Source organism: Apodemus sylvaticus, chromosome 9 (assembly GCF_947179515.1).
Source record: "Apodemus sylvaticus chromosome 9, mApoSyl1.1, whole genome shotgun sequence".
Classification (NCBI taxonomy): domain Eukaryota; kingdom Metazoa; phylum Chordata; class Mammalia; order Rodentia; family Muridae; genus Apodemus; species Apodemus sylvaticus.
Window position 1 is genome coordinate 55,002,801 of NC_067480.1, and position 27,789 is coordinate 55,030,589.

The 27,789-nt window shown below is 44.6% G+C and overlaps 1 protein-coding gene and 1 pseudogene across 1 annotated transcript in view; one reads left to right on the forward strand and one right to left on the reverse strand.

Annotated features, from left to right (window-relative positions):
- The window catches only part of LOC127692160 (aldehyde oxidase 3), an 89,720-nt gene that overhangs the window by 33,376 nt on the left and 28,555 nt on the right, over positions 1-27,789 (reverse strand). Inside the window, exons 13-23 of the mRNA XM_052192228.1 lie at positions 26,854-26,963; positions 24,986-25,170; positions 24,534-24,696; positions 24,161-24,253; positions 18,463-18,632; positions 17,819-17,933; positions 17,270-17,392; positions 8,518-8,614; positions 5,187-5,311; positions 2,199-2,332; positions 796-883 (exon numbers count right to left, since the gene is read on the reverse strand). Of these exons, the coding sequence (XP_052048188.1) occupies positions 796-883; positions 2,199-2,332; positions 5,187-5,311; positions 8,518-8,614; positions 17,270-17,392; positions 17,819-17,933; positions 18,463-18,632; positions 24,161-24,253; positions 24,534-24,696; positions 24,986-25,170; positions 26,854-26,963 (1,403 nt within the window). The remainder of the gene's footprint in view (positions 1-795; positions 884-2,198; positions 2,333-5,186; positions 5,312-8,517; positions 8,615-17,269; positions 17,393-17,818; positions 17,934-18,462; positions 18,633-24,160; positions 24,254-24,533; positions 24,697-24,985; positions 25,171-26,853; positions 26,964-27,789) is intronic.
- Positions 22,685-22,795, forward strand: LOC127693164 (uncharacterized; annotated as a pseudogene).

Consider the following 27,789-nt stretch of genomic DNA (forward strand, 5'->3'; position numbering starts at 1 on the left):
TCCAGAGTGTTGACCATCACACTACTAAGAAAACAGACATGCCTCCTATACAAGAAGCCAGAGGTCTGGTGTGGAAATGGGCTTATCACCAGCCATCTAATTGGGAAGTATGCGCCAGGTCCTCAGAAGGGAATGAGAAGGAGAGTATCTTGTATGTAGGAAGTGCTCTGAAGCACAGTCAGGGGGAACACACTATGGAGTTTGGGGGTTCAGCTGCAGGAGTCACATAAGGAAGATCCCTGCCTCTGACCACAGTGGAGTGAGAAATTACTCAGGCTTTATGCTAATGTCTACAAATCTCCCCTAAGGGCTGAAGTCTGGAGTTTACAGTTGAAGCCAGGGAGATCAGGTCTGTTGCTTGTTTCTTAGCATGTTCTCTGTGTTCTACAGGGCTTTACATTCTTCCAGGTTGAAGTTGCTAGGAAACAGTCTTCCAGCAAAGAGGAAGTATTTTGAATTAGATTCATGAATGTACAGAATGAGTCAAATTCAGACAAGCATCAAATCCGGAAACATCTGTCTTCTAGAGGTCCCAGGAATAGAGACCCACAAATGCCAGTTTCTGTCCATCCTTGCCACGCTCCCAGTCTCTGTATTAGCATCTCTTTTCCTTCTATGTGCAGCGGCTCACAGGTCACACTGGTGATTACGACTGTAATTGGTAAGAAGGCCAAAGCAAGCACACCACACTGCACGAGGGCGGGGGAGGGGGGCAGAGAGCTCCAAAGGGCTGGAGCTGCAAGCGTCCACTGCCCCTGAAGTGGTGTCTGTGCAGGGACTTTGCTACCCACTCACCCTGTATTTCCCAAGTAGTGGGTGACGTCCTCCAGTTATCAACATGTCATCCCCACGCTCTAGAATAAAACGGATTGGGCGGCCAGTCCTAGAAAGAAAGACACGGGATCACAATTCTAACAGAGTTGAGATCCGAGTTCAGCCTTGCGGAACGTGCCAGCAACCACGGTCATTCCATCGAGCAGAGGAGAAAGATCAGAATGCAGCCACAGAATGTAGAAGGAAGGAGCACACTCCATAATGCTGTTCTTGGAGCTCCACATATGTGATGCAGCCCATGATGATATTATTATCAGGAATAGATAATAACAAAAACAGCATAGCATGGACATCTGGTGGCCCGCCTCCATCCTATCAACCTAGCCTTCTTTTCCTCCAATAATTCACTTAAGAACTTCCCATTTACGAAGCTCTGACCCTCACAGTCTGCTTACTGTGGTCGGGGTTATTACACAGCTGAGCATATGTGTCCTATCTTTGTAATTGTTGTCTTCCCTAGAACATGGTAGTGAGTGAGAGATACGGGTTGTTTGTGTGTGTGTGTGTGTGTGTGTGTGAGTGTGACAGAGACAGAGACACAGAGAGACAGAGAGGGGGATGGGGAGGGAGAGAGAGGAGAGAGAGAGACAGAGAGAAGAGAGGGGTGGCTTGTGAGTACTCCCTCTAGTTTCTAGGTTATCTGAGGCATCAGGTCTGCCTTACAGAATCAGGATTTGTGACCCAGCCTTCCCATCATTACATCAGCGTGCTTTGTTAGCCACGTGCCTCAGTAAGAGCTACACTATTTTAATAGGTTGTCCATACACATGGGACAACTTAAAAAATTCAAAAGGGGGCTCAGTGAGAAACAAGTGTCCTGCCGCAGTCCCAAACCACATAGCTCTTCCAGGAAGCGTGGCTGTCAGCAGTTTTTGTCCTAAGCACACTAAATTTTTAATTGCTACCAGGTGCCTTCTTCCTCAAGGAGTAGTATCCAGCCACGTGGACAACATCCAACTATTCATTCTCTCCATCCTCCCCTCTGTCTGTATGGGCATATGCTTATGTCTCAATGAATACTAAGGACGAATCCAATTGTCTGTTGACTGATTCTTGTTTCCTTGACAGCTGAGCTGAAAGGCAGCAGACATGTTAGATAGAACCCACCCTGCCGCTGACTCTGGGAAAGCAGGAAGGCAGGTGAGTCAACCTGCTCCCAGTGCTGTGTCCCCCTCCCCCAGTGAGGCTGACTAGGCCAGCTATCCCTCGGGGAATGTCTCCCCGAAAAGTCATTGAAATTGTCGGGACCAGAGGGGAAGAACTGAGACATAGAGGAGCCATCTCCATGTGAGCGTGCGCAGGCCCCACCCACTCTGTGTGGCCACAGAGCCATCTCCGTGTGAGCATGCGCTGGCCCCACTCACTTGTGTGAGGCCACGGCGGCCACGGCTGCCAGGAGCCCAGGCTTGCTGGCTTTCCCTCCAAAGGCTCCACCAACCCGTTTCACGTGGCAGTTGATCCTATTCTTTGGGATGCCCAAGGTGCGAGCCACCATTTCCTATGAGCAGTTGGCCCCAGGGCCCCAGAAGGTGAAACAAAACACTCATAGTTAGCAAGAAGTCCATTTACCAAAGAGCTTTCCTAGTATTTTCTCACTGCCTACAATAAGAATTATACTTATCTATTTTGAATACCAACTGCAGACCATGCTGTGGATGCCTGTAACATGCCAACTGAGAGGATACGTTGGCATGGCTTTTCAAAATCAATGAATGATAGACCACATAACAAATAGCCCTACCGAGCTCCCCTTCCCTTCTGTGCAGCAACCCCCACAATCCCGCGAGGGTCCCGGGGTCCCGTAGCTCCGAGCATGAACACCTATGTAAATGAGCTGGGGAAAGAGGCAGAGCAAGCTGGGCACCATGCAAAAGGAAGCGTTCGTTCCACGATTCCAGGCCAGGCTGGCAGACGATGATGTATCAAGGTCAATCTCAGCCTGCTATGACTCGGGCATGGTCTAAAGTGGAAGCAAGTGGATCAGAGAGAAGATGGTAACAACCGGCTGCACAGAAGAGGCTGCAGGGGAGCATGCGATAATATGGTGGGGGCAGTTTAAAGAATGGCAACTCCCATTCTTGAAATAATTTATACTTCTGCTCAGTAGAGAATGTGTGATTATCTCAAACATCAATCAGGGGGATGATTGCTCCTGACTTAGTGGGTAGAGAGTGTGGCCACCAGAACTCACACAAGAAAGTAGGATCATAGCTGGAAAGGGACACACAGACACACAGACACACACACACACACATGCACACATACAGACAGACACACAGACACACACACATATACACACATACAGACATACACACAGGCACAGACACACACACATACACACACACATACACACAGACACACACACACATACAGACATACACACAGGCACAGACACACACACATACACACACAGACACATACAGACATACACATAGGCACAGACACACACACACAGATACACACATATACACACAGACACACACACAAACACACACACATATATACACAGACACACACAGACATACACACAGACACAGACACACACACATATACACACACATATACACACATATACACACAGACACACACACATATATACACAGACACACACAGACACACAGACACACACACAGACACACACATACCACCTGAATCATCTTGGGCAGGGAGTGATGTGGCAGGGCTGTGCAAACTTGATGGTGAACAGGGTTAGTGTCTGTGTACTCAGGATAACCTATGTGGTTTCTGAATGTCTATGGAGTTGTGCAGGTATAAGAAAAGCTAGAGGCTCTGAAATACAGTAGAACTAGGGTAGAGAGAACAGATCTGTCTTTAGCTGTGACTGAGCCTCTTGGGGAAACCAGGCTATAACTCATCTACAAGTGATCATCAATGTTAAATTAAACTTCCCAAGAATGACTTTGTTGTATATATAAGGAGAACACCATAGGAACACATGGCTACATGTGCATCTGCATAAACACACATATTTAGCACATTTCCTTCTTATATTTTACTATGTCAATTTTTATTTTGAAAAATTACAGTCATTTGGCAAAAAAAAAAAAAAAAAAGACTCTATGGCAAGTTCTACATTAGGACTAGTGGTGTGCAGGGGAAGCCGTGAGGATGTCCAAACAAGTGTGTTCAGAGCAGCGGCAGCAACTGGGGAGTGTGGCAGGAAGGAGCGAGGCGTAAGTCGGACACGCAAACCACTTCAACAACACAAGGCCTCAGAAGGGGAGGGGAGGTCGAGGCGATCTACTAGTGAAGCAGAGTCAGTGAAGTACACTTTAAACTTCATTTTGATTTACTTAAGTGTGTGTGTGTGTGTGTGTGTGTACATGTGCACAGGAGTGTGGGTGTTGGAAGAGACCAGCGGTGTGGGGTCCTCTGGAGCTGAAGCTGCAGGTGCGTGTGAGCTGCCTGAGGGGGTGCTGGGAATTGAACTCACATGTGTCCTCAGTGCCGAGCCATCTCTCCAGCCTGCTAATTTAGTTTTTGAGACAAAGTCTCACTGAACACAGCCCAGCTGGGGTGGGGGTCACTTTTAAGAATGGGCCATGTTTGGGCTGGGGAGAGCTCTGTTGGGAAAATGATCACTGCACAAGCAGGCAGACCGAAGGTCAAGGCCCAGAAAGAGCCAGCTGAGGCGGTGTCTAGTTGCAATCCCAGCATGGAGGACAAGGAGACAGATCCCAGGTACCTGCTGGCCAGCTAGCCTAGCAGACATGGAAAGATCCGAACCAGTGAGAGACCCTGTCTCAAAAAACCAGGACAGCACCTGAGGAACTACACCTGAGGTGGACCTCTGGCCTGCACACATGCATGTGCACCCACATACACACACAAGCACACATACACACACCACATACACACGAATGCACATATAAACACACATGCACACACACACACCATGTACACAAATACCATGCACACATTCCCCCCCCCAAACCATGTACACATGTACGCACAAGAATAGGGCAGACATATTTTAATCTACTGATCTGAGCAGGTACTAAATAACTAGAGATTAACATAGACACAGCAAAGGCAAATGTGGAAAGCCTGTGGTGCAGATCTAAAGCTTCAGGCTGGGAGGAGGGAGGCCCCTCACTACAGGCTAGAGGTGGGAGGGGCTTCAGAAAGATGAGGACTAGGAGCTGCCACACCCTACCTTCCTAATGAGATAGGAGGTAGTTGTCATTTGAGACAAATGACTTTTGTATAAAGTTAAAGGGAACTGGTAAAAATTTGGGCCAGGTTTTGCCTCTGACTTGATGTTGAGATTTGTCTGAATGTTACTCTTACCTTTAAGTCAGAGGAGTGCCGACCTGTGTGTTGGAACCTACCTGAGTAAATGCTGCATCCTGGGTTGACACATAGATGTCCATCTGCCTGTCCTCTCCCTTGGGGACCACACGCACGCTTTGAGTCTCCATGTAAAAATGCTCCTGGCCTCCCAAGTGCACCTCCCCTTTGGGACACAGCAGATACACATCGCCTTAGAGACGCATTGTTAAACATACCTGAAGCAGCCTGTGGCCTGTTCTGCTAAATGTTATTATTTTATTTCAGGTCATGGGAATGGCACTGAGTTTCCTGTCTCGATTTCAAAGAATCATTGCAACTTGACAAAGCTTCCTAAAGCAGCCGTCATATGCATAATTGGGCAATGACACGCAATTGAAAATCTCCTGTGCACTTGGCTCCATTTCCCTAGCTACTCAGTCAGCATGTTCTTAAGACTAGAAATTAACTTTCGTTGGCTTGAGCGACAATTGGGATATCAGGTAAGGGAGAAGAATAAGACGCTCTTACCTAAGGGCAAATTCATTTCTGCAGTGAGGCTGCCCAGGACAGTTAATGACTTTACACGGCATATAGAAACTTGTGCTTGAATCCCGACAACCAGCCAGATGCCTTGTCTTCTGTTTGTGGGAAGCGTTAAGCCACACAAACTCCATCTGTTATCCATTGGGTTGGAAGACTACGCTTGGACCCACAGTGGCCGAGCGTTGCCAAGCTGGCTATGCAGAGGAGGGTTCTCGGCACTGTAAACAGTGCCCCAACCCACACAACAACCCAGAGAAAGGAGAGACCTCAGGTAGAGAGAATAGATGGTGTATGTGATGAGGGAGGGGAGGCGTGAAGGATCAACATCTCTCCTCCCCACCCTCCTCCTTTATACACATTTCACCCAAGTAGCAAGTAAAGTTTTAGAAACTGATGATCAATCATAAGTATTAAAAATTAAAATTGTGGGTCAGAAGATGGATCAGTGGGAGAAAGCCAACTCCCAAAAGTTGTCCACTGATTTCATGTACTTGCACAAACACACATACACACACACACACACACCAAATAAATGTAGAAAAGATTAAAAAAGAAAAAAGTTTAGTTTGTAGCAGGTGAAGTTATGTGCAGGAGTAAAAGACTTCAGGTTTGTGATAAGTCCACAGATACAGCTTTTAAACTGATCTGGATTTCTAGGCTGTGTTCACTCCTTTTGCGACTTTATTGACTTTCTTGGCTGAGAGTCCTGGGTGAACAGCCTGGAACCACCGTGTTCGTCTGACTTCTCTGGGAAACAGGTTTGAAATTGTAATTTCTGAAGATTCTCTCTCTCCTCTCTCTCTCTCTCTCTCTCTCTCTCTCTCTCTCTCTCTCTCTCTCTGCTTCCCATGCCTCCTTTTGTCGAATGACTGGTGACTAAGTTTTATTGTAATACTGTTATGTTAGAATAAATCCAGTCCCAGAGTGCCTCCATACTTGTAATAAAGAACTTTGCCCTAATTAATGATGTAAGTGGCTGGAGGCCTAGGCCGGAGCTGGAGCAGGCCAGTCCCAGCTACGGATCGAGGGACGGAGCTGCAGCCATTCACACGCTGCTGCCCCTGACCCATCTCTGCACCTCACTTCACTTCTGTCTCTGAATCCTCCCGTCCACACTGAGAGCGCCACCGCGTGCTCCCCACTGTGCGCGTGCTTAGCCCGAGCGGCATGCTTCAATCACACAGAACTTTAATTTGTCTGAAGGTTTCTTTTCGCAGTATCAATTTTGACTCTAACATCAGGTTTTGGTCTTTTTCTCTAGTGGTCATGCCAACCCCCTGTGGAAAGAGGTTGAATGTGGATTTTTTTTTTTTTAGATATTTCTTGCTCCGATAGGGATTAGACTGATTTTTATGGATTCTCCCAAAGCTGACTCCAGTGCTACTCCTTCCCAAGCATCTGAATTCTTTTTATAAATTTAATTTTATTATATTTACTTATTCACATTGCATCCCACTCACTGCTCCCCTCCTAGTCAGCTCACCCCCGCCATAATCTTTCCCCCTCCCCCTCCCCTTCTCCTCTGATCAGGAGGGGGGGTCCCCTGGGTGTCCCCTACCACCCTGGCACTTCAAGTCTCTGCAAGGCTAGGACCATCCTCTCCCACTGAGACCAGACAAGGCAGCCCAGCTAGTAGAATATCACACATGCAGGCAACAGCTTTTGGAACAATCCCTGTTCCTGTTGTTCAAGACCCACATGAAGGCCAAGCTGCACAAGTTCTACATATGTGCGGGGAGGCCTAGGTCCAGCCTGTGTATGTTCTTTGGTTGGTCGTTCAGACTCTGAGAGCCCCAAGGTTCCAGGTTAGTTGATTCTCTTATTCTTCCTGTGGAGTCCCTATCCCCTTTGGGGCCCACAATCCTTCCTCTTATTTTTCCATATGAATCGCCAAGCTCACTCCATCCACTGTTTGGCTGTGGGAGTCTGTGTCTGTTTAGTCAGCCAAGCATCTGAATTCTTAACTGCTAATGAATTCCACCTCATGTTTCTGGACAGTGCCCATCAGGGCCTTCTGGCTTCTTGAATCCCTCATCTGCCTGCCCACAAACATGTCTGCTGTTGCTAATAGTATCACTTCCCCCTGGACAGCACACACCCTTAGAGTCTTCCTTGCTGGCCACACATAGTTAGTGCCTACATTCTCACTTAAATTCTCCTGCCTTATTGTCTCAGTTACGGCTCACTGGGGACATTGTGGTGACTTTTGATGGGACCTCTGTGGACCCTTTCTTCCCATTTCAATGAAGATTCTCCTGGCAGGTGCTCTGCGTGGCAACTGAGATACTTTCAATTTCCTATTCAAAGCAAGAATGCTTTTCATTGTCTGTCAAGTACAGCCGCCACCACCCCGCCCCCAATCACACTCTCTCATGTTTGCCAATCTTCTCAAGAGTCTTATATTCTGGGCTGTCCCCCTCACTCCTCACTTCACAAGCAGAGTTAAGGTTCATTAAGTTCAGCCAGGCCTTGGGCATGCTAGGCAAGCAAGCAGTGCCACTGAGCTAAATCCTCTGCTTGTAGCTTTTGAGACTGCTCTCGCTAACCACCAGGCCAGGCTGCCATCAAACTCATGTTCTTTCTGCTTCAGCATCCAGAATGCTGGGATACACCACCAACCTTCACTTCAACTTGTAAAGGAGCCACAGCATCAATATATTAAAAACTCCCATCATAAAGGGAGTTAAAGGGCTGAGTGTGGTGGTGCACACCTTTAATCCAAGCCCTTGAGAGGCAGGGGGATCTCTGTGAGTTCAAGTTTGAGGCAAGCTAGAGCCACATAGTCTCAACCCCTCCCTGCAACTCCCCCCAGCTCCCCTCTCTGCAACGCCCCCCAAAAGAATTTACCTTCAAGGGTTTGATCAGCACTTTGAAATGCTAACTCAACATTTCCTTGTTCTAGTTTTTTTTCAGGTCCAATGAATGATTCATGCTGCAGTGCATCCTGGGAAGGTAACAAAAGAAAGGGGTTGTGCGTGTTGCTTGCTCAGTTTGGTCACTCGTATATCCTGCATGCTGAAACCCATACGTGATGATAACCATCAATTTCCAAATTCCCTAGGCTGGTGCATGCTTGAAACACAACTTTGTAATGCCTCAGTGAATATGGGGAGACCTTAGAGCCTATCTTCTAAGCTGGTGCGTCTGGGAAGACATGATCATGGTGTAACGGAGCCCGTTGTGTAAGTGCATGTCAATCTTCCCTGAATGAGAACACCCGTGTCCTTTAATCTTTGGAAGAAACACTAACCCCGTTCTTTAACTTATCTAAGTGTTTCTCAAAAGCTCACTTGGTTGTATTCTTGAGTCTTTATTTTGTGAATGGTTTACTGGGTTATTTTTTTTTTTCAAAACTTTTATTAAAAACTTCTTTGAAATTAACCAACACATCCTATTGTTTTCAGAATGACACCATACCCCCACAGGCTGTTGAAGCGTGAGCATGCGTGGGTGCACTACTGCTGTTTCTTATGTATTCTAGATATATACACATACACACAGGCCTCTAGCTTTACCCTCTCATTATGTATACCCTAGCCTTCACTCATCAGTTCAATCTAGAGATCTTCCCATAGCCACGAACAGAGAATGTGCTCCTTTAAAAAGTGCACACAGCTCCACAGACTTCTAGTGTGTACCTGTGTGTATGTGCACACGTGTGTGTGCATGTGCATGTGCACGCGTGTGCGCGCATGTGCATGCATCAGTTCAACAAGGTTGGATTCAGGGCTTCCCGAATGCTTGCCAAGCCCTGTAGCACTGCCCCATGAATCAAGCTCCAGTTCCATTATTCAGACAAGACCTGGGCATGATAGTTATGTTGAAAATGGCAGTTCATTCTGCCTCTTAAATTGCTCCCATGGTTAATAGGTTAACAGGTTAATCAGCATTTGCAATTTCTTCTTTCAGTCAGGCTACTTGTAGCCTTTGTTCAGTTTCCCTACTTGTTCTTTTTATTTATTTCTAGGAAATCTTTATATAATTAGGGAATATGTTTGTTTCCTATGCTGTGACTGGCAGAGTTTTTCCAGCTGTTGACTGTTTTCTGTTCCTAACATGATTTTTCTTCATGTCCAGGTATACATATTTTACATCTCTAATTAATCAATCTTTTCTCTTACGGGAGTTAGAAGTTGAGTCGAAATCAGGAAGATTATGAAGGCGTCCACCTGTGTTTTCCTCCCCTGCTGCTTGGATTTTACTCTTGACCTCTTTGCTATTACTTAATCTTCCTTATCTTGGTCTATTCTGGTGCAATGAACCATGTGGGAAGGTTAATCTGTTCATCCTTATTTTTCCTTAGCACTTGACCTCAAGTGTATTCAACTGTATGCAAATAAATCAGGAAAGGCAGGAAATAAGTCAGAAAACAAAGTGGTTGAGAGTCCTTATAGTTTAGTTTTAAAAATAGAGTTATATGTTATTCATATGGCATTATTAGATTTTCAAAAATCTCTTAAGATAGTAACCAACTTTCAATATGTAGAAAGAGTTGTTTTGAATATAGAAACTGCTGAACTATCTCAGGATGATTCCAAGTTGACTTCACTGTTTATTCAACTACAACAAGTGATCAGAAATAGAAATCATCCATTGTATATAACATATCCAATCTCATATGGGTATACCAGGCCCTCTAGCACAAGGTAATGATGAAATTGATCAGTTATTGATAAGAATTGTGCTAGAGGCTCCAGAATTTCATTAAACAAGCATGTTAACAGCAAAGATTTTTAAAAAGGAATTTGCTATCAGAGACCCGTGCCACATCTGACACGGGGAAGATCCCACTACCTAATACTCTCTAGAGAACCAGCAGGAGCAGGTTAGTTGACACTGCCCCCTTTCCATTGGATGTGGTAGACCTGTGCCACATCTGATACAGGAAAGATCCTACTTCCTGATACTCACTCGAGAATGGACAGGAGCAGGTTATTCAGTGGAAGCCAGGGCATTCGAGATCCAGCATCAGTAGAGCATTTGAAACCCAGCAACAAGCCCTGTCCTGGGCCATTGGCCCTACAGAGTGATCAGCACTTGGAGGGGGTCCACAGGGCATCCAACATCTTTACTACTGGAAGGACCAGACAGGCAACACCAGGTACACAGAGACAACCCAAGTATAGCATTGCTTGGGACAAGGCACACTAGGGCTCCAACAGCACCCAAAAGGAGGGCAGCATATCAGCAATCTGTGCCAGGGGAAACCCAGTCATTCAGGGGTGTGGAAATAGCCTTACAGGCCCACAGGAGGTTCAAGCACCAGCCATTGACAGCAGGACCAACTAACGCCAGAGATAACCAGATGGCAAAAGGCAAATGCAGGAACATTACTAACAGAAATCAAGGCAATATGGTATCATCTGAACCCAATTCTCCAACAACAGCAAGTCCTGTATACCCCAACATACCAGGAAAACAAGATTTGGATTTAAAATCACTGGTCATGATGCTGTTAGAGGAACACAAAAAGGACATAAATAAATCTCTTAAAGAAATACAGGGGAACATGAATAAGTTAGAAGCCCTTACAATGGAAACACAGAAATCACTTAAAGAAATTCAGGAGAATATGGGCCAACAGATAGAAGCCAATAAAGAGGAAACACAAAAATCACTTAAAGAAATGCGGGAGAAATTGAGTCAACAGGCAGAAGTCATGAAAGAGGAAACACAAAAAATCTATTAAAGAAATATGGAGAAAAAACAAACAACTGAAGGATCTGAGCAAAAAAATTCAGGATCTAAAAACAAAAGTAGAAACAAGTAAGAAATCACAAAGGGAGACAACTTTGGAGACAGAAAACCTTGGGAAGAAATCAGGGTCAATAGATGCAAATATCAACAAAGTATACAAGAGATAGAAGAAAGAATCTCAGATGCCGAAGATACCATAGAAACCATTGACTCAACAGTGAAAGAAAATACAAAAAGCAAAAAGCTTGTAACCGAAAACATCCAGGAAATCCAGGACACAATGAGAAGACCAAACCTAAGGATTATAGGTATAGATGAGAGTGAAGATCTACAACTTAAAGGGCCAGCAAATAGCTTCAACAAAATTATGGAAGAAAACTTCCCTAATCTAAAGAGAAAGCTGCCCATGAATATACATGAAACCTACAGAACTCCAAACAGACTGGACCAGAACAGAAATACCTCCCGTCACATAATAATCAAAACTCCAAATGTACTAAACAAAGAAAGAATCTTAAGAGCAGTAAGAGAAAAAGGTCAGGTAACATATTAAGGAAGACCAATTAGAATTATACCAGACTTCTCACTAGAGACCATGAAAGCTAGAAGATCCTGGGAAGATCTCATACAGACTCTAAGAGAAGACAAATGCCAGCCAAGACTACTATACCCAGCCAAACTCTCAATCACCAAGATTATTCCATGACAAAACCAAATTTACACAATATCTTTCCACAAACCCAGCCCTACAAAGGATAATAGGTGGAAAACACCAATACAAGGTGTTTTGTATTGTAGTCTCAAATATAAAAATAACATCAAAAATAACAGAAAATAATAATCACTATTCCTTAATATATCTTAACATCAATGGACTCGATTCCCCAATAAAAGGAATAGACTAACAGACTGGATACATAAACAGGACCCTACATTTTGCTGCTAACAGGAAACACATCTCAGTGTCAAAGACAAACACTACCTCAGAGTAAAAGGCTGGAAAACAATTTTACAAGCAAATGGTCTTAAGAAACAAGCCGGAGTAGCCATTCTAATATCAGATAAAATTGACTTTCAACCTAAAGTCATCAAAAGAGACACGGAAGGACACTTCTTACTGGTCAAAGGAAAAATCCACCAAGAAGAACTCTCCATTCTGAACATCTATGCTCCAAATACAAGGGCACCCTCATTTGTAAAAGAAACTTTACTAACGCTCAAAGCACACATTGCACCTAACACAATAAATGTGGGTGACTTCAACACTCCACTATAACACTATATATATATATATATATAGAGAGAGAGAGAGAGAGAGAGAGAGAACATTTCATCCTAAAGCAAAAGAATAAACCTTTTTCTCACCACATCATGGTACCTTCTCCAAAACCAACCATATAATTGGTCACAAGACAGACCTCAACAAATATAAGAAGATCAAAATAATCCCATGCCTCCTATCAGATTACTATGGAATGGTCTTCAATAGCAACAAAAACAACAGAAGGTCCACATGCATATGGAAGCTGAACAATACTCTACTCAATCATACTTTGGCCAAAGTAGAAATAAAGAAAGAAATCAAAGGTTTTTTAGAATTTAATGAAAATGAAGGCACAACATACCCAAATTTATGGGAAACACCGAAAGCAGTGCTAAGAGGAAAACTCATAGCCCTGAGTGCCTCCAAAAAGAAAATGGAGAGAACATACACTAGCAGCTTAATGGCACACCTGAAAGCCCTGGAACAAAAAGAAGCTAATTCACCCAGGAGGCGTAGAAGACAGGAAACCATCAAACTCAGGACTGAAATCAATCAAGTAGAAACAAAGAGAACCATATAAAGAATCAACAAAACCAGGAGCTGTTCTTTGAGAAAATCAGCAAGATAGATAAACCCTTAGCCAGACTAACCAAAGGGCACAGAGAAAGTATCCAAATTAACAAAATTAGAAATGAAAAGGGAGATATAACAGCAGAAAACGAGGAAATTCAAAAAATCATCAGATCCTACTACAAAAGTCTACACACAGCACAACTGGAAAATCTGGAGGAAATGGACAATTTCCTAGACAGATACCAAATACCAAAATTAAATCAGGATCAAATAGATCATCTAAATAGCCCCATAACCCCTAAAGAAATAGAAGGGGTCATAGTCTTCCAACCAAAAAAAGCACAGGACCAGATGGTTTTAGTGCAGAATTCTATCAGACCTTCAAAGAAGACCTAACATTAATACTCTTCAAATTATTCCACAAAATAGACAACATAAGGAGGTCAAACGGATACAAATTGGAAAGGAAGAAGTCAAGCTATCACTATTTGCAGATGTCATGATAGTCTACTTAAGTGACCCGAAAACCTCCACCAGAGAACTCCTACAGCTGATAAACAACTTCAGCAAAGTGGCTGGTTATAAAATCAAATCAAGCAAATCAGTAGCCTTCCTATACCCACAGGATAAGCAGGCTGAGAAAGCAATTAGGGAAATGACACCCTTCACAATAGACACAAACAATATAAAGTATCTTGGGGTGACTCTAACCAAACAAGTGAAAGATCTATATGACAAGAACTCCAGGTCTCTGAAGAAGGAAATCGAAGAAGATCTCAGAAAATGGAAAAATCGTCCATTCTCGTGGATTGGCAGGATTAATATAGTTAAAATGGCCATCTTGCCAAAGGCAATCTACAGATTCAATGCAATCCCCATCAAAATCCCAACTCAGTTCTTCATAGAGTTAGAAAGAGCAATTCTCAAATTCATCTGGAATAACAAAAAAACCCAGGATAGCTAAAACTATTCTCAACAGTAAAAGAACTTCCGGGGGAATCAGTATCCCGGACCTCAAGGAGTACTACAGAGCAATAGTGTTAAAAACTGCATGGTATTGTTACAGTGAAGGCAGGTAGATCAATGGAATAGGATTGAAGACCCAGAAATGAACCCACACACCTATGGTCACTTGATTTTTGACAAAAGAGTTGAAACCATCCAGTGGAAAAAAGACAGTCTTTTCAACAAATGGTGCTGGCTCAAGTGGAGGTCAGCATGCAGAAGAATGCAAATTGATCCATTCTTATGTCCTTGTACTAAGCTCAACTCCAAGTGGATCCAAGGACCTCCACATAATACCTGACACACTGAAACTAATAGAAAAGAAACTGGGGAAGACCCTTGAGGACATGGGCACAGGGGAAAAGTTCCTGAACAGAACACCAATAGCTTACGCTCTAAGATCAAGAATTGACAAATAGGACCTCATAAAATTATAAGTTTCTGTAAGGCAAAGGACACTGTCAAGAGGACAAAATGGCAACCACCAAATTGGGAAAGGACCTTCACCAACCTTACATCTGACAGAGGGCTAATATCCAATATTTACAAAGAACTCAAGAAGGTAGACTCCAGAGAGCCAAATAACTCTATTAAAAATGGGATACAGAGCTAAACAAAGGATTTTCACCTGAAGAACTTCGAAAGGCTGAGAAGCACCTTAAGAAATGTTCAGCATCATTAGTCATTAGGGAATGCAAATAAAAACAACCCTGAGATTTCACCTCACACCAGTCAGAATGGCTAAGGTTAAAAACTCAGGAGACAGCAGGTGTTGGTGAGGATGTGGAGAAAGAGGAACATTCCTCCACTGCTGGTGGGATTGCAAGACGGTACAACCACTATGGAAATCAATCTGGAGGTTCCTCAAAAAACTGGACATGACACTTACGGAGGACCCTGTTATACCTCTCCCGGGCATATACCCAAAGGATTCCCCGGCATGCAATAAGGACACATGCTCCATTATGTTCATAGCAGCCCTATTTGTAGCAGCCAGAAGCTGGAAAGAACCCAGATGTCCCTCAATGGAGGAATGGATACAGAAAATGTGGTATATTTACACAATGAAATACTACTCAGCAATTAAAAACAATGAATTCATGAAATGTTTAGGCAAATGGTTGGAACTGGAAAATATCATCCTAAGTGAGGTAACCCAATCACAAAAGAATACACATGGAATGCAATCTCTGATTGGTGGATATTAATTAGCCCAGAAGCTCTGAATACCCAAGGCACAATTAGCATAACAAATGACTCCTATGAAGAAGTATGGAGAGGGTCCTGATCCTGGAAAGGCTTGATCTAGCATTGGAGGGGAGTACCAGGACAGAGAAAAAGGAGGGAGGTGATTGGAGAATGGGTGGAGAAAAGAAGGTTTATGGGACATATGGGGAGGGGGGAACTGGGAAAGGGGAAATCATTTGGAATGTAAACAAAGAATATAGAAAATAAAAAAATAGAAAAAAAGAAAAAAAAGGCAAATTAACAAACTGGGAAAAGATCTTCACCAATCCTACATCAGATAGAGGGCTAATATCCAATATATGTAAAGTACTCAAGAAGTTAGACTCCAGAAAACCAAACAACCCTATTAAAAATGGGGTACAGTGTTAAACAAAGAATTCTCACCTGAAGAACTTCGGATGGTGGAGAAGCATCTTAAAAAATGCTCAACTTCATTAGTCATTAGGGAAATGCAAATCAAAACAACCCTGAGATTTCATCTTACACCAGTCAGAATGGCTAAGATTAAAAATTCAGGACACAGCAGGTGTTGGAGAGGGTGTGAAGAAAGAGGAACACTCCTCCACTGCTGGTGGGGTTGCAAATTGGTACAACCACTCTGGAAATCAGTCTGGCGGTTCCTCCGAAAACTGGGCACCTCACTTCCAGAAGATCCTGCTATACCACTCCTGGACATATACCCAGAGGATTCCCCACCATGTAATAAGGATACATGCTCTACTATGTTCATATCAGCCCTATTTATAATTGCCAGATGCTGGAAAGAACCCAGGTATCCCTCAACAGAAGAGTGGATGCAAAAAATGTGGTATATCTACACAATGGAGTACTATTCAGCCATTAGAAACAATGAATTCATGAAATTCTTAGGCAAATGGATGGAGCTAGAGAACATTATACTAAGTGAGGTAACCCAGACTCAAAAGGTGAATCATGGCATGCACTCACTAATAAGTGGATATTAACCTAGAAAACTGGAATACCCAAAACATAATCCACACTTCAAATGAGGTACAAGAAGAAAGGAGGAGTGGCCCCTGGTTCTGGAAAGACTCAGTGAAGCAGTATTCAGCAAAACCAGAACGGGGAAGTGGGAAGGGGTGGGTGGGAGGACAGGGGGAGAGAAGGGGGCTTGAGGGACTTTCGGGGAGTGGGGGGCTAGAAAAGGGGAAATCATTTGAAATGTAAATAAATTATATCCAATAAATAAAAAGACAAAGTAAAACCTAGGCAAAAAAGGGTCCTCTTCACACTTGGGGGCGTGGCCAGTCCCACTCGGGGGCGTGGCCAGTCCCACTTGGAAGGCAAGGGAACACATAAAGGTGGTGGTGCAGAGCCTGGGCAGCTGGAACCCAGGGCAGATGCTAGGAGAAAATTATTCCAAATTTCCAAATTTTCAAATCCACCTAAGAGGCAAGAGGCAAAGCGTGAACTTTCTAAGATTCAAAACCAGATAATTTTGCTTCAGGTGCCCTTAGAACCAGTGGCCACGAGGGGGGGGGCTGGGGGGGCGGGGAGGCCTCAGGGGAGAGTCTGTAGTGGGATTACAGTACATTTCCAGTCAGAAGTATCTAATAGATAGAGGAAGGCAGCCGGAAGGCAGAAAACAAAACAAAACAAACAAACAAACAAACAAAACCAGAAAAGCAAGCAAACAAACAACCCCATTGTTTGGTCTGTGTTATCACCAGAGTGTGTGACAAATGCCAAAGGACTATGGAATTTCACAAGGACTGCATCTCCTCGAGACACCGAACAGATCTTGCTAACTCACTGCCGATTGGCCCAAAGGCCGAGCAGATCGGAACTTACTTGAACTGTGACAATCATGGGCTCCACGTCTTGATAGACAATCTTCACTTTTTTTGTGGCCTGCTTGGCGTGAGCGTAAGAGTCTGCAGCCACAGCACAAACAATCTGACCCACGCAGATCACCTGGGAAGAAGCAGAGGGCACACAGAGGGAAGGAAACTTGGAGCCGCCAGGTCCTTGTCAACCAGGCAGGAAGAAGGCCTTGGGATGTGGGAGAGGGACTTGTAGGGCGGAGCTGGTGTGAACACTGCTCAGCCACCGCCAGCAAAGTGCCCCGGATAAGCTCCCAAAGGCTGTGAGCCTCAATGTCTTCAAAGAGAGAGACATGAACCAGCCTAGGCTGTTCTCGCTGCCTCATGACAGTTACAGAACAAGGCTTAGTACAGGCAGGTAGTCTCGGGTCTTTAGGAAGAGAATATGTGTACACACGTATACACTGTATGTGTACATGCACATGCATACATATGTGTATGTGGCTATAAAACCCCTGTGTCGGCTGCCATTGCAGTCACCGTGCCATGAGGGCTCACGACACCATCATCACACTACCTCATCCCGTGCATATAGGGTTTCTTCTTCTCTGCCATTGTCACCAGGCACGTCTTGAGCTGTTATCACATCAACCACACCAGGTGATGCCAAGGCCTCGGAGGCATCGAGGGAGCTAGGGAGGAAAGAAACAGAAGCACAGTGTCACCCCGTGGCAAGGACCTCGTCCTGTGTGAGTATGGGAACTCTGAGAACCGTCCTGTGAGCCGCATAAAGATCAGTCGCCAAGTGCACACTGGGGGTGTTAACAGAGGCAGACCTTGCAGGAGTGGAGGACACTGGGCCCCAGGCACAGACTACCCCCACCTTTCAGGGTGTGTCTCTGCTTCCTAGGCCAGTGCCCTTAGGCTGCTCTGAGGGTAGACATTCATAAAAGTCAGAGAAGCACAGCTTCGGGGATCGCATGAGGCAGAAAAGTTGTTCTTGCTCCACTACATTCTTGGATAACAGTGGCCAGGTCTTCAGACGAAAACTGCTCATTCAGCAACCCCAAGCCCACAGTTTTCCTATCATCTTGTACTTCTGGGATACATAGTCAGGTTGGGTTTTCAGTATGTTGGGTAGGATTGATTGCTAAGCGGCAACTGCGTCCCTAAGGACCTGCTGGGTATGCCAAGCCACCCGACTTTGCCATCATAGCTTACATGATTTTAGCATGTGGCTTGCTGCTGGTTACTACTGCCAAGAAGAGTTCTCCTGGCAACACAGACATATCGTCGCAAAATACCGCCTCCCCTGTGGCGTGTTTAATGCCAGATTGATGCATGATGGGACGTCCGATTGGGTCTTGCAGAGACTGCTGGGAGTCTACATCCTGTGTTAAAAGAACAGAGGACAGAGCAAAATGATTAAGCAAGACCGTTTGCGGGTCAGTGGATCCCGGCTCGGTGGGTGTCCTTCCTATTCTCTTGAGGCGAGCTTTCTAAAGTATCCTAGTTCGACTTAAACTGGCTTTGTCTTCTTTCCTGTGACTTGTCTGTGTGAAACAAGAGAAGGTACTCACGTGCGCTAAAGATGATACAAGTTGAGACTTGACTTGAACAAAGATAGATTTGGTGACGGCCTGTGTCTGCCCAGAGAAGGGTGCATCAAGACTTCTAAAGGCAGCTTTGTAGTTGATGGGACAGTCACGGGTATGAAGTTTCCTTATGCTTCCTTCTATGATTTGGGTCTGAATTATCCCCCAAAGGCTCACGTGATGAAGGCCTGGTGACCATCCTGGGGTGATACTGAGAAGCGGTTGAGCCCAGCAGAGAGGAGTTAGGTGACTGGGAGACATGCCCTTGAAGAAAATGTCAGGGCCATGGCGCTGTTTCCTCCTCATATTACTCCCTGGCTGCCGGAAAATAAGCACCCTGGCTCCCCAACACACTGTCTCCCAGGATGTCTGGCTCACCACCGTCCCCCCAAACTGGAGTCAATTCCTGAAACCATGAGCCAAGTAAACCTGTACTCTTTTTAAGTTGATTTATCTCAGGTATTTTATCATAGCAAGGGCTAAAAAGCCACCACAGTCCCTTGCAAGCTAATCTGTGTTAGTTAAGTGCAGAGACAGCCACCATGAGAGCCAGCTGAGCTGGGCCCAGGACAGGCTTCTCTAAAGGAGCAGAGGGCAGAGGCTGGGGAGGCAGGCCTTTGCTGATGGAAGCAGGAGTCTGAGTTCTAGGTGACTGACTAGAGAGGGCTGGAGGATGCCCTCTATGCTGGTGTGGTACCTTTCGAGCATACAGTTGTTTGGGGGCTACCCGAAGTCCTGTGAGTAATCCCTCATCTGTACCCTTGTAAGTTAATCCAATGCATTCATCGTTTGACCAAGCTGGACTTGGATGGGCTCATTCTCTTGTCCTGTCGGTGGTGGGTGGTGCCAGGGGTGGGGAGAACAGATAGATGTTAGTCCATGTCTCCCAAGCAGAGTAACATGTAACCAGGCGAGAAGGCTCTCCAGGTAAGATCCAGCCAGCAGCCGCCTGAACACTCATCTCATCACCACTGAGAAGATGACAAGTGATAACCCAGCTTAACTATAGCCTCAGAACACACACACACACACACACACACACACACACACACACACACACACACACACACACAGCCATTCTCCTAAAATCAGTATGGGAAATGAATAAACACGATGCAGGAGGTCTCTGCTGCCCCCTGCTGCTGGGCTCCTGAACACGGTCTTTCAACAATCTTTACAAATAGGTTGTTCTGTTTCAGTAACTTTATTAAACAGATACTGTGTTTGCAGAAAAATACTTCAAGTCCAATGAGATCTGGGCACTATCAAAATGTAAATGACTCCTATCCAATAGACTGAAACGTTATCTCGCTGTTGCTTTAAATGCATTTTAAAAATTCTGAGCGAGGCTCTGTACACTTTAACATTGTAAGTTCATTTTCTCCCCCAGTGATCTGCCAATTCTTTGTGCCTATTAATCTGTAAGGTTTTGCTGTGACTGTTTCTTATCGTTCACGCACTCTCTCTTATGTAGCTGGATCTGTGGGGCTTTCTTTCTGTCTGGGGTTCAGGTCATATTTGGAGGGCTCAGACTCAGAATCTGCACTCTTTAACCTAGTGATTTCATGGTGCTGCTTTAACATTTAAAAATTAATAGATCTGGAATTTACATTCACTGTAAGGTGGGAAACATGTTCTGTTTTTTTTTTTTTTTTTTTTTGCTTTTAAAGTGACTTGCATAGAAATCTCTACCTAAACTCTCCCTTTTATTGTTTATTTGAAATATGCTTTTTTACTTTTTGTGGTGACAAAAAGTCACCAAGTCCTGGACTTGGTGCTGCTTCATTGTTCTTTTTAATTTATTCCTGAATCCTATAATAATCATGTTCGATCATACAATGCCTATACGCTTAACCACTGGAGCTAAGACTCCATTTCTGTGCTGAGTAGGGTTGGGCACAATCCTCACTACTGTTTTTTTCTTTTTCTTAATAAATGCCTAATTTCATATTTCTATCTTTTTTGTTGTTTTTTCGAGACAGGGTTTCTCTGTGTAGCCCTGGCTGTCCTGGAACTTACTCTGTAGACCAGGCTGGCCTCGAACTCAGAAATCCACCTGCCTCTGTCTCCCAAGTGCTGGGATTAAAGGTGTGTGCCACCACTTCCCAGCTTACTTTCATATTTCTAAATAAACCTTAAAATCAAAATTAAAACTCTTGTCAGTATATTGATTGGGAATATATTTGGCATATACATTATTTAGGAGAAATTGTTATCTTTGTATACTATGTCTTCCTAGCTGTGCATTACATTTCTTTTTATTTAAATGCTTTTGAATGTTTATCCAAAATTTAAACGTTTATTTTACAAACTCACTGTATATTTTTTCCTGGTTTCATTTCTAGGAATTTAGTTTTTTGTTTGCTTTCATTAGTAGGACCCTACCATTCTACTGCATCTACTTTTTTTTCTTTTTTTATGCCCATATGCCCCTAACACGCCAGACTAAGAGGGCATCTTCATGGGTACCATTCTTTCTAGGTGGTCTCTAACATGTGTTTGGTCACACTGTGAAGCCCACAATTATGTTACTTACTGGGAAAAAAGAGACTATTTCTAGTTGTGGTGTGGCAAAGCCCTCTAACCCCTCTGGCTGGGATACAGAAATGCCCTTAATCCCAAATAATGAAAATAGTTAGTTTGTAGAAGGAAGCACCATGTTTGAAAGTGATGTCTAACTGTGTAGGAAAGTGATGGATCAGAGAAAGATTTGACAGAATAGGATGTGCCCAACTCTCATGAAGAGAGAGGAAAAAGAGGCTACTTTAGCGAGCAGTGCAGAGAGGCAGAGAAGGAAGGAGGAGGTTCTACCACGATTGTTTTGCAGAGACAAGTTGAGAGAACAAGCTAGACACGGGTGAAGACAGAACAAGCTAGAGAATGTGAAGGAGCCAGAAGATTAAAGATATCTTCAAAGTTAGTATGAGGCCAAGTAGAGCAATTCTGGAGAAACTAGATAGAGTCAGTCAGCTTGGAGAGGAGGTTGAGCCAGAACAGCTGAGTTGAATCAGCCAGTCAGAGCTCAGAAAGAACTAGAAAGGGTGAGACTTACTCTCAGAGGCTGAAAACATTCTAGGCCTAGATTAGATTGTATGGAGGCTACAAGCCTCCAGGACTAGGCCTTGGCTAACAAACACAGGAAAGTAAACATCAGAGATGACAATTAATATGGAGATTAAAATTACTCTCACAAATATTCTCAACTAAGTAGGCATTTTTGTGGGTACTACCTTTTTTTTATTCGATATATTCTTTTTTTATTCGATATATTTTTATTTACATTTCAAATGATTTCCCCTTTTCTGGCCCCTCACTCCCCGAAAGTTACATAAGCCCCCTTCCCTCCCCCTGTTCTCCCACCCACCCCTTCCCACTTCCCTGTTCTGGTTTTGCCCTATAGTGCTACACTGAGTCTTTCCAGAACCAGGAGCCACTCCTCCGTTCTTCTTGTACCTCATTTGATGTGTGGATTATGTTTTGGGTGTTCCAGTTTTCCAGGCTAATATCCACTTATCAGTGAGTGCATACCATGATTGATCTTTTGAGACTGGGATACCTCACTTAGTATGATGTTCTCCAGCTCCATCCATTTGCCTAAGAATTTCATGAATTCATTGTTTCTAATGGCTGAATAGTACTCCATTGTGTATGTATACCACATTTTTTGCATCCATTCTTCTGTTGAGGGATACCTGGGTTCTTTCCAGCTTCTGGCTATTATAAATAGGGCTGCTGTGAACATAGTGGAGCATATATCCTTATTACATGCTGGGGAATCCTCTGGATATATGCCCAGGAGTGGTATAGCAGGATCTCTAACTGACTACTGATGAAAACCAATCCGTAGCTGAGCCCATGCTGTGCCACATGTGCGTCAGTAGGTGGCAGAGGAGAGAGCTTCTGTCTACCCAGTGCTCTGACCTGTGAACATCTGACTGTTAGGTTGGCAGCCTAACAGTCCCTGAGAAAATGCGCCTGAAGGGATCACCAGTTTGGCTCCGGGGGTCCCAACAGAGAGTTAAGTTTAGACGACCTCCAGTCCTACACTGTGTAGGCCTAAGGGGTGGGCAGATCACACCTGAGATGACCCTGCCTGGGGCCACAATGCACGAGCAGGGCATAGCACTCCTGAGATGACCCCAGATACTCAGAAACCCCAGGAGCCACTAAGAGGAGCAAGCAAATGGTGGAGAAATGGAAGAGAAAGAGAAACAGAAGGGTGTGGCATGACAAAGAGAGGTAGAACTGGACACTCACGGGTAGGAAAGCTTGATGTGAGTAGCTGGTGATGCCACCTGGGAACATGGTGGGGTCCTGGCCTGTGCTGCCACCATATCTGGGTCCATAGCTCTATAGCAGCAGGGGTCTGTTACCACCAAAGGCCAGGTGGACGTCCCTAGTCTGTGCTGATGTACGGGAATATGTTGATGTCTGAAGGCTGTGCAGACCTGGCCCCACCCTCACTTGGGCATCATGGGATAGAGGGCCTTGAAGGCTTGAGATTAAGAGAGCTGGCCCCGTTCATAGCAGCCTGCACACTGTGAGAGCTGTGAGTGAGCAGGCCCAAGGATACAAGCGTGGGAGAGCTGACCCTACCACTCATCTCCAGTGCGGTGGTGTGGATGAGGAAGAGATATCCTCTCCTTCCTTCACTCCTTACCTCCTGCAGGAGGCAGGGAAGCTGGCCCAGGGGTCTTGAGAGAGGGAGAATTGGTCCTGTCCCTCACCAGAGGCAACATTTTGGAAAACGGGCCCCTGCACCTTGCCTGGGCAGCGGGGTAGAGCTGGCCCTGGTTTTGGTGATTGCTGGTGAGTCAACCCCAATGGCGGGAGAGCCGGCGGACTGACCAACTCAGGTCTCAGGCCTAGATCCAGGGCTTTGAATTATCCTATCCCAACACCTACCCCACTGACTGGACTGCAAGAAAGGACCAGCCCTACAGATCCAAAGCTACCGGATCTCCATGACACAGGACAACAACAGGATATCTGAGGAGTCCCAGTGAGGTTCCAGTGTTGATAGAGTAGCAGTACCCAGAGGCCTGGAACCAGACCAGTGACTCATTGCAATGAACATTTACAAGCAAAGAAGTGTGGACAAAAGGGGCTTCCACAACAGGGCAGTTGCAAGGGCAGAGAGCATGTACAAGGGGAGGGGGGGTTGAGTGGGAGGAGGACATGATGTGAAAGTTACAAAGAACCAATGAAAAGTAAATAACAATGACAACCAAACATAGTAGCAACTTGAAATTCAAAGTAGAGCCAGGTCAAAAGACAGATGCAGTCTCTTCAGGCTATTGTATTCATTCAGAAAATAGACTCACCTTAAATGACTGCGTCCCATAAGGCATGGTCAAAGGAAAGTCTTCCAGAATGTGTAGGAGTTTCTGCGAGATATCAGGGTATCTACGGGGGTCCTGGAATGACGACATGTAGTTTGTTAAACGGAAAGTGCTTCCTGTGAAGACTGTGTTGACAAAGGATTTTAAATGTCTTTGCAGCGTCTCTACTGGCTTGTTACTATTGATTTGGGAGTGTTTGAGTGAACTTGAGAGCTTTGGGTTTCACTGAGAATGGGCCTCAGAAATGTAGCATGTAAGCGGAACTATGATGGTGTCCTTGACTTCCCAGAAGCTGGAGAAGCATCTAGGACAAACTCCCTTCCCCAGGGCATCCTACAGGCAAACACAAGTTTACCCTCATCTTCAACTGCTTCAAGACATCTAAGTAAAACTTGAAGAGGAAACTGATGGCAAGAGTCTTCCGGTATTCCACCATTCCTCCCGGGGCTGTGGTCAGGAGGGAGACTTCTTCACAAATCATCTTGCCAGCGTCATCCAGCATCTCTTCATCCCAGCACCTAAGCGCACGGAGGAGTGCAGCCAGCTCAGTGTGTGCGGGGCCAAGCGAGCATCTAATCCTTACCAAAGTGAATCTAAACTGTAACCAAAGGTTACTCAAGTTTATTTTCTCACGAGGGAATATCATGACACCCACCAGCGTTGTTGTAGGTACTGTTTTCTTGTGCTTACTCAAGAGCTATATTCCATAGCCAGAAGGCACACCCCCTTCCCTTTGCCAGTCAGGTCAGGTGCCACTATTCAAATGACAAGAGACTCATATAGTAAGAGTAAAACTTTGTAAGTCACCTTCCAATCAGCTGCTGGCAGGACTTGTTTGCGCTGACTGTGGTGGCACCAATCCCTCCGTAGAAGATGCTCAAGTCCGTGATGGTGCTCGTGTCCTCTTTGAAAACGACTCTCATGCCAGCATTCACTGTTGCCAGCGCATTTTGCTGACGTGGGGCTTGTCTGAAAGCTGATACGAACTCCCACTGGAAAGTGAGAAGAATGACTATCTACTTGGAAATGTTTCAAATCGATAACAGTCGTAAGAACAGAACCATAAATAAATATATTTCCTTCACTTAGATTCTCGGCTTTACCAGTGATGAATCATGTATTCCCACCATTAAGATTAAGACACACTCCTCCACTCAGTCCAAGTTGAAGTGTGTCATTGGCGTCATGATGCTTCATCTCTAAAGATTATTGTACGTAACTCCTAAAATATAAGAACTTTCCCCATAGCGCTGGGTCAACAGCATTATTAGCAACAAGCCTAACAGTGATACAATGCTAATATCTAACATACAGTCCATATTCACATTTCTGTGAGCATGTAAGCAGGACTCCCCAGAGCCTCCAACTCTGGGTGTGCCTTACCCACAAAGGTGATACCTTCACAGCTCTCTTACTTTCTTTGTTCTACAAGATTTTTCTGCTTTGTTCTTTCACAGCACTGATTTGGGGAATCATAGGCTGTTTGCAGACTGTCTCCTAACTTAGGTCTCTGATTCTATCTTTATGAGCTGATTTAGGTTGACCTTTGTGGGGTGACAGGCACATAACATGGGTGATGTAGTATGGAATGTGCTTTTTAACTTCAGAGTCACCCTACTTGCTACAATTATCCTCACTAACACATGAACTCTGGAATAGACTCCATGCTTAGAACACCATTTCTCTTCTCAATTTGGCAAAGCTTGTTTTGAAGTTGTAGCGTCTTCAACGTTAGCCTGCAAGGTTTTGCATGTTGGGATCTTCTGACCAATCAAAAACAGCAAATCTCCAATTTTATTGTTTAATGTATTCTGCCACACTGCTGAACTTGAGCTAAAACTGTACTCTGTAAGCTCTGGCAGAGGAAGATATCTACTCATGTTTGGAGGATGAAAGTGACTATGATGTCCTTGGCATTCTACCTGCTCAGAAGTCTCTCAATAAATGTTGACAGAATGACTGGTGCTGTGGACAAGTGTCAACAATGAGTCTGGTGGCAGTGATGACTGGGTCTCAGTTTTTGGTTGAACTGATCTCAGAAACAAAACCTGAGCTACAATAGTAGCATTTACCCAAGGCTCCCAATGGAAAACAGATATTGTTATTGAACAAACAGTGAGCCAAGGCTATGCTTCTCCATCCATGGCCACAGGGAAGCCTGGTGTGCTAAGAGCATCTTTGTATAACTAGAGGTCACCGGTGCCTCATGGACTTCTCTGCAGTTATCATTAATTTAAAGAAAATATTAAAATGGTACATTAAGGCCAAAGTGATGTTTAAAATGTTTATTTTACTTAGCACTTCTGAGGTTGACGGGGGCTCAAGGACTTGATCCCTTAACGTTTCACCACAAATCTTGGTTGAAATGATAAAACTTCCTTGGAGTGCAATCTCCTCCGCTGTGCATTAGGGGAACTGGTCCTTTTCACTGAGCTGCTTCTAGATGTATGTGTCCTGAGCCTTAATGCCGCTGAAGAAGTGTGAGGAAATAGTACACGGTGCTGATGCTGCAAGGCATTGTTGAAGGAGCTGGCTACAGCTCAGTTGATATTATTTGCACTTCTGCGCGCATAAGTTGTTTGTGACAAATTCTATGCTTCTCTATGCCAAATCTAATTCAGGATTAAAAAGGGAGAGCAATGCCAGTAACTATCATACACCGTGTGACCTCATACCTTCCTGGAGAGCGGCACGAAAATGGAGATGAGCACTTGCTCTGGCGTCAGGCTTGCATCCGGAACTCCAGCAAGAAAGTGGTCAGTCAGAGGGATTTGCTGTGTTCCTTCTGTGGATGGGAAAACACTTTATCAAAGGCTTAGGTCGTTGCTACTCTTTTATTGAATCCAGAGGTATTCTTCTAAAAACAAGTTCCTGAATGGAAAGTAAATGGACACACAGCTACCTGCGACATCCTGGCCACCCAGGACCTGAGCACAGCTACCTGCGACATCCTGACCACCCAGGACCTGACTCTCATCTGGAAAAGAGAGCCTTCACCCTGGAGTAGCAGGGTTATCCAGTGTGTGGGAAACTCTCTGCCTTGCTTACAGTGTATGACTTATGGGGTAGAACAACCTGAATCAGTGTGTATGTGTGGTCACCGTGCCAGACGATGGGGGAGGGATGTCATCAGGGTCGGCAGGGAACGTATGAATGAGAGAGGGCAAGGATTACATGTGTGTGAAGGCTGTGTAAGCAATGGGATGCTGCTTGTGAAGATGTTAGATGATAGCAGCCATGACCATCGACACACAAAGCAGCCATAATTCATCCAACTATTTTAAACCCAAATCCTAAAAACACAGACCCAGAAACAAACATTATGCTTCTAGAGAAAGCCACCTAGGCAAAGTGAAATATTTGTTTCCTTGTGGCATTTTGAGAACTCTTTGGGGAGGTCTTCTTGCTGAGCCTGAATGAGGATGAATCTCTGTCCTCTGAAGGTGGATGTGCAATGTGCGCAGAGGTAATAGCTATCTGGGAGTCAGATTGATAGAAAGGATGGAGTCAAACTAACAACTATACTTTTTGACCAATCGTCATGTGAAAACAGACTGATTTTTCTTGTGTAAGTTGTAAACCAGAAAGAATTGTCATTGTCATTTTTCTTA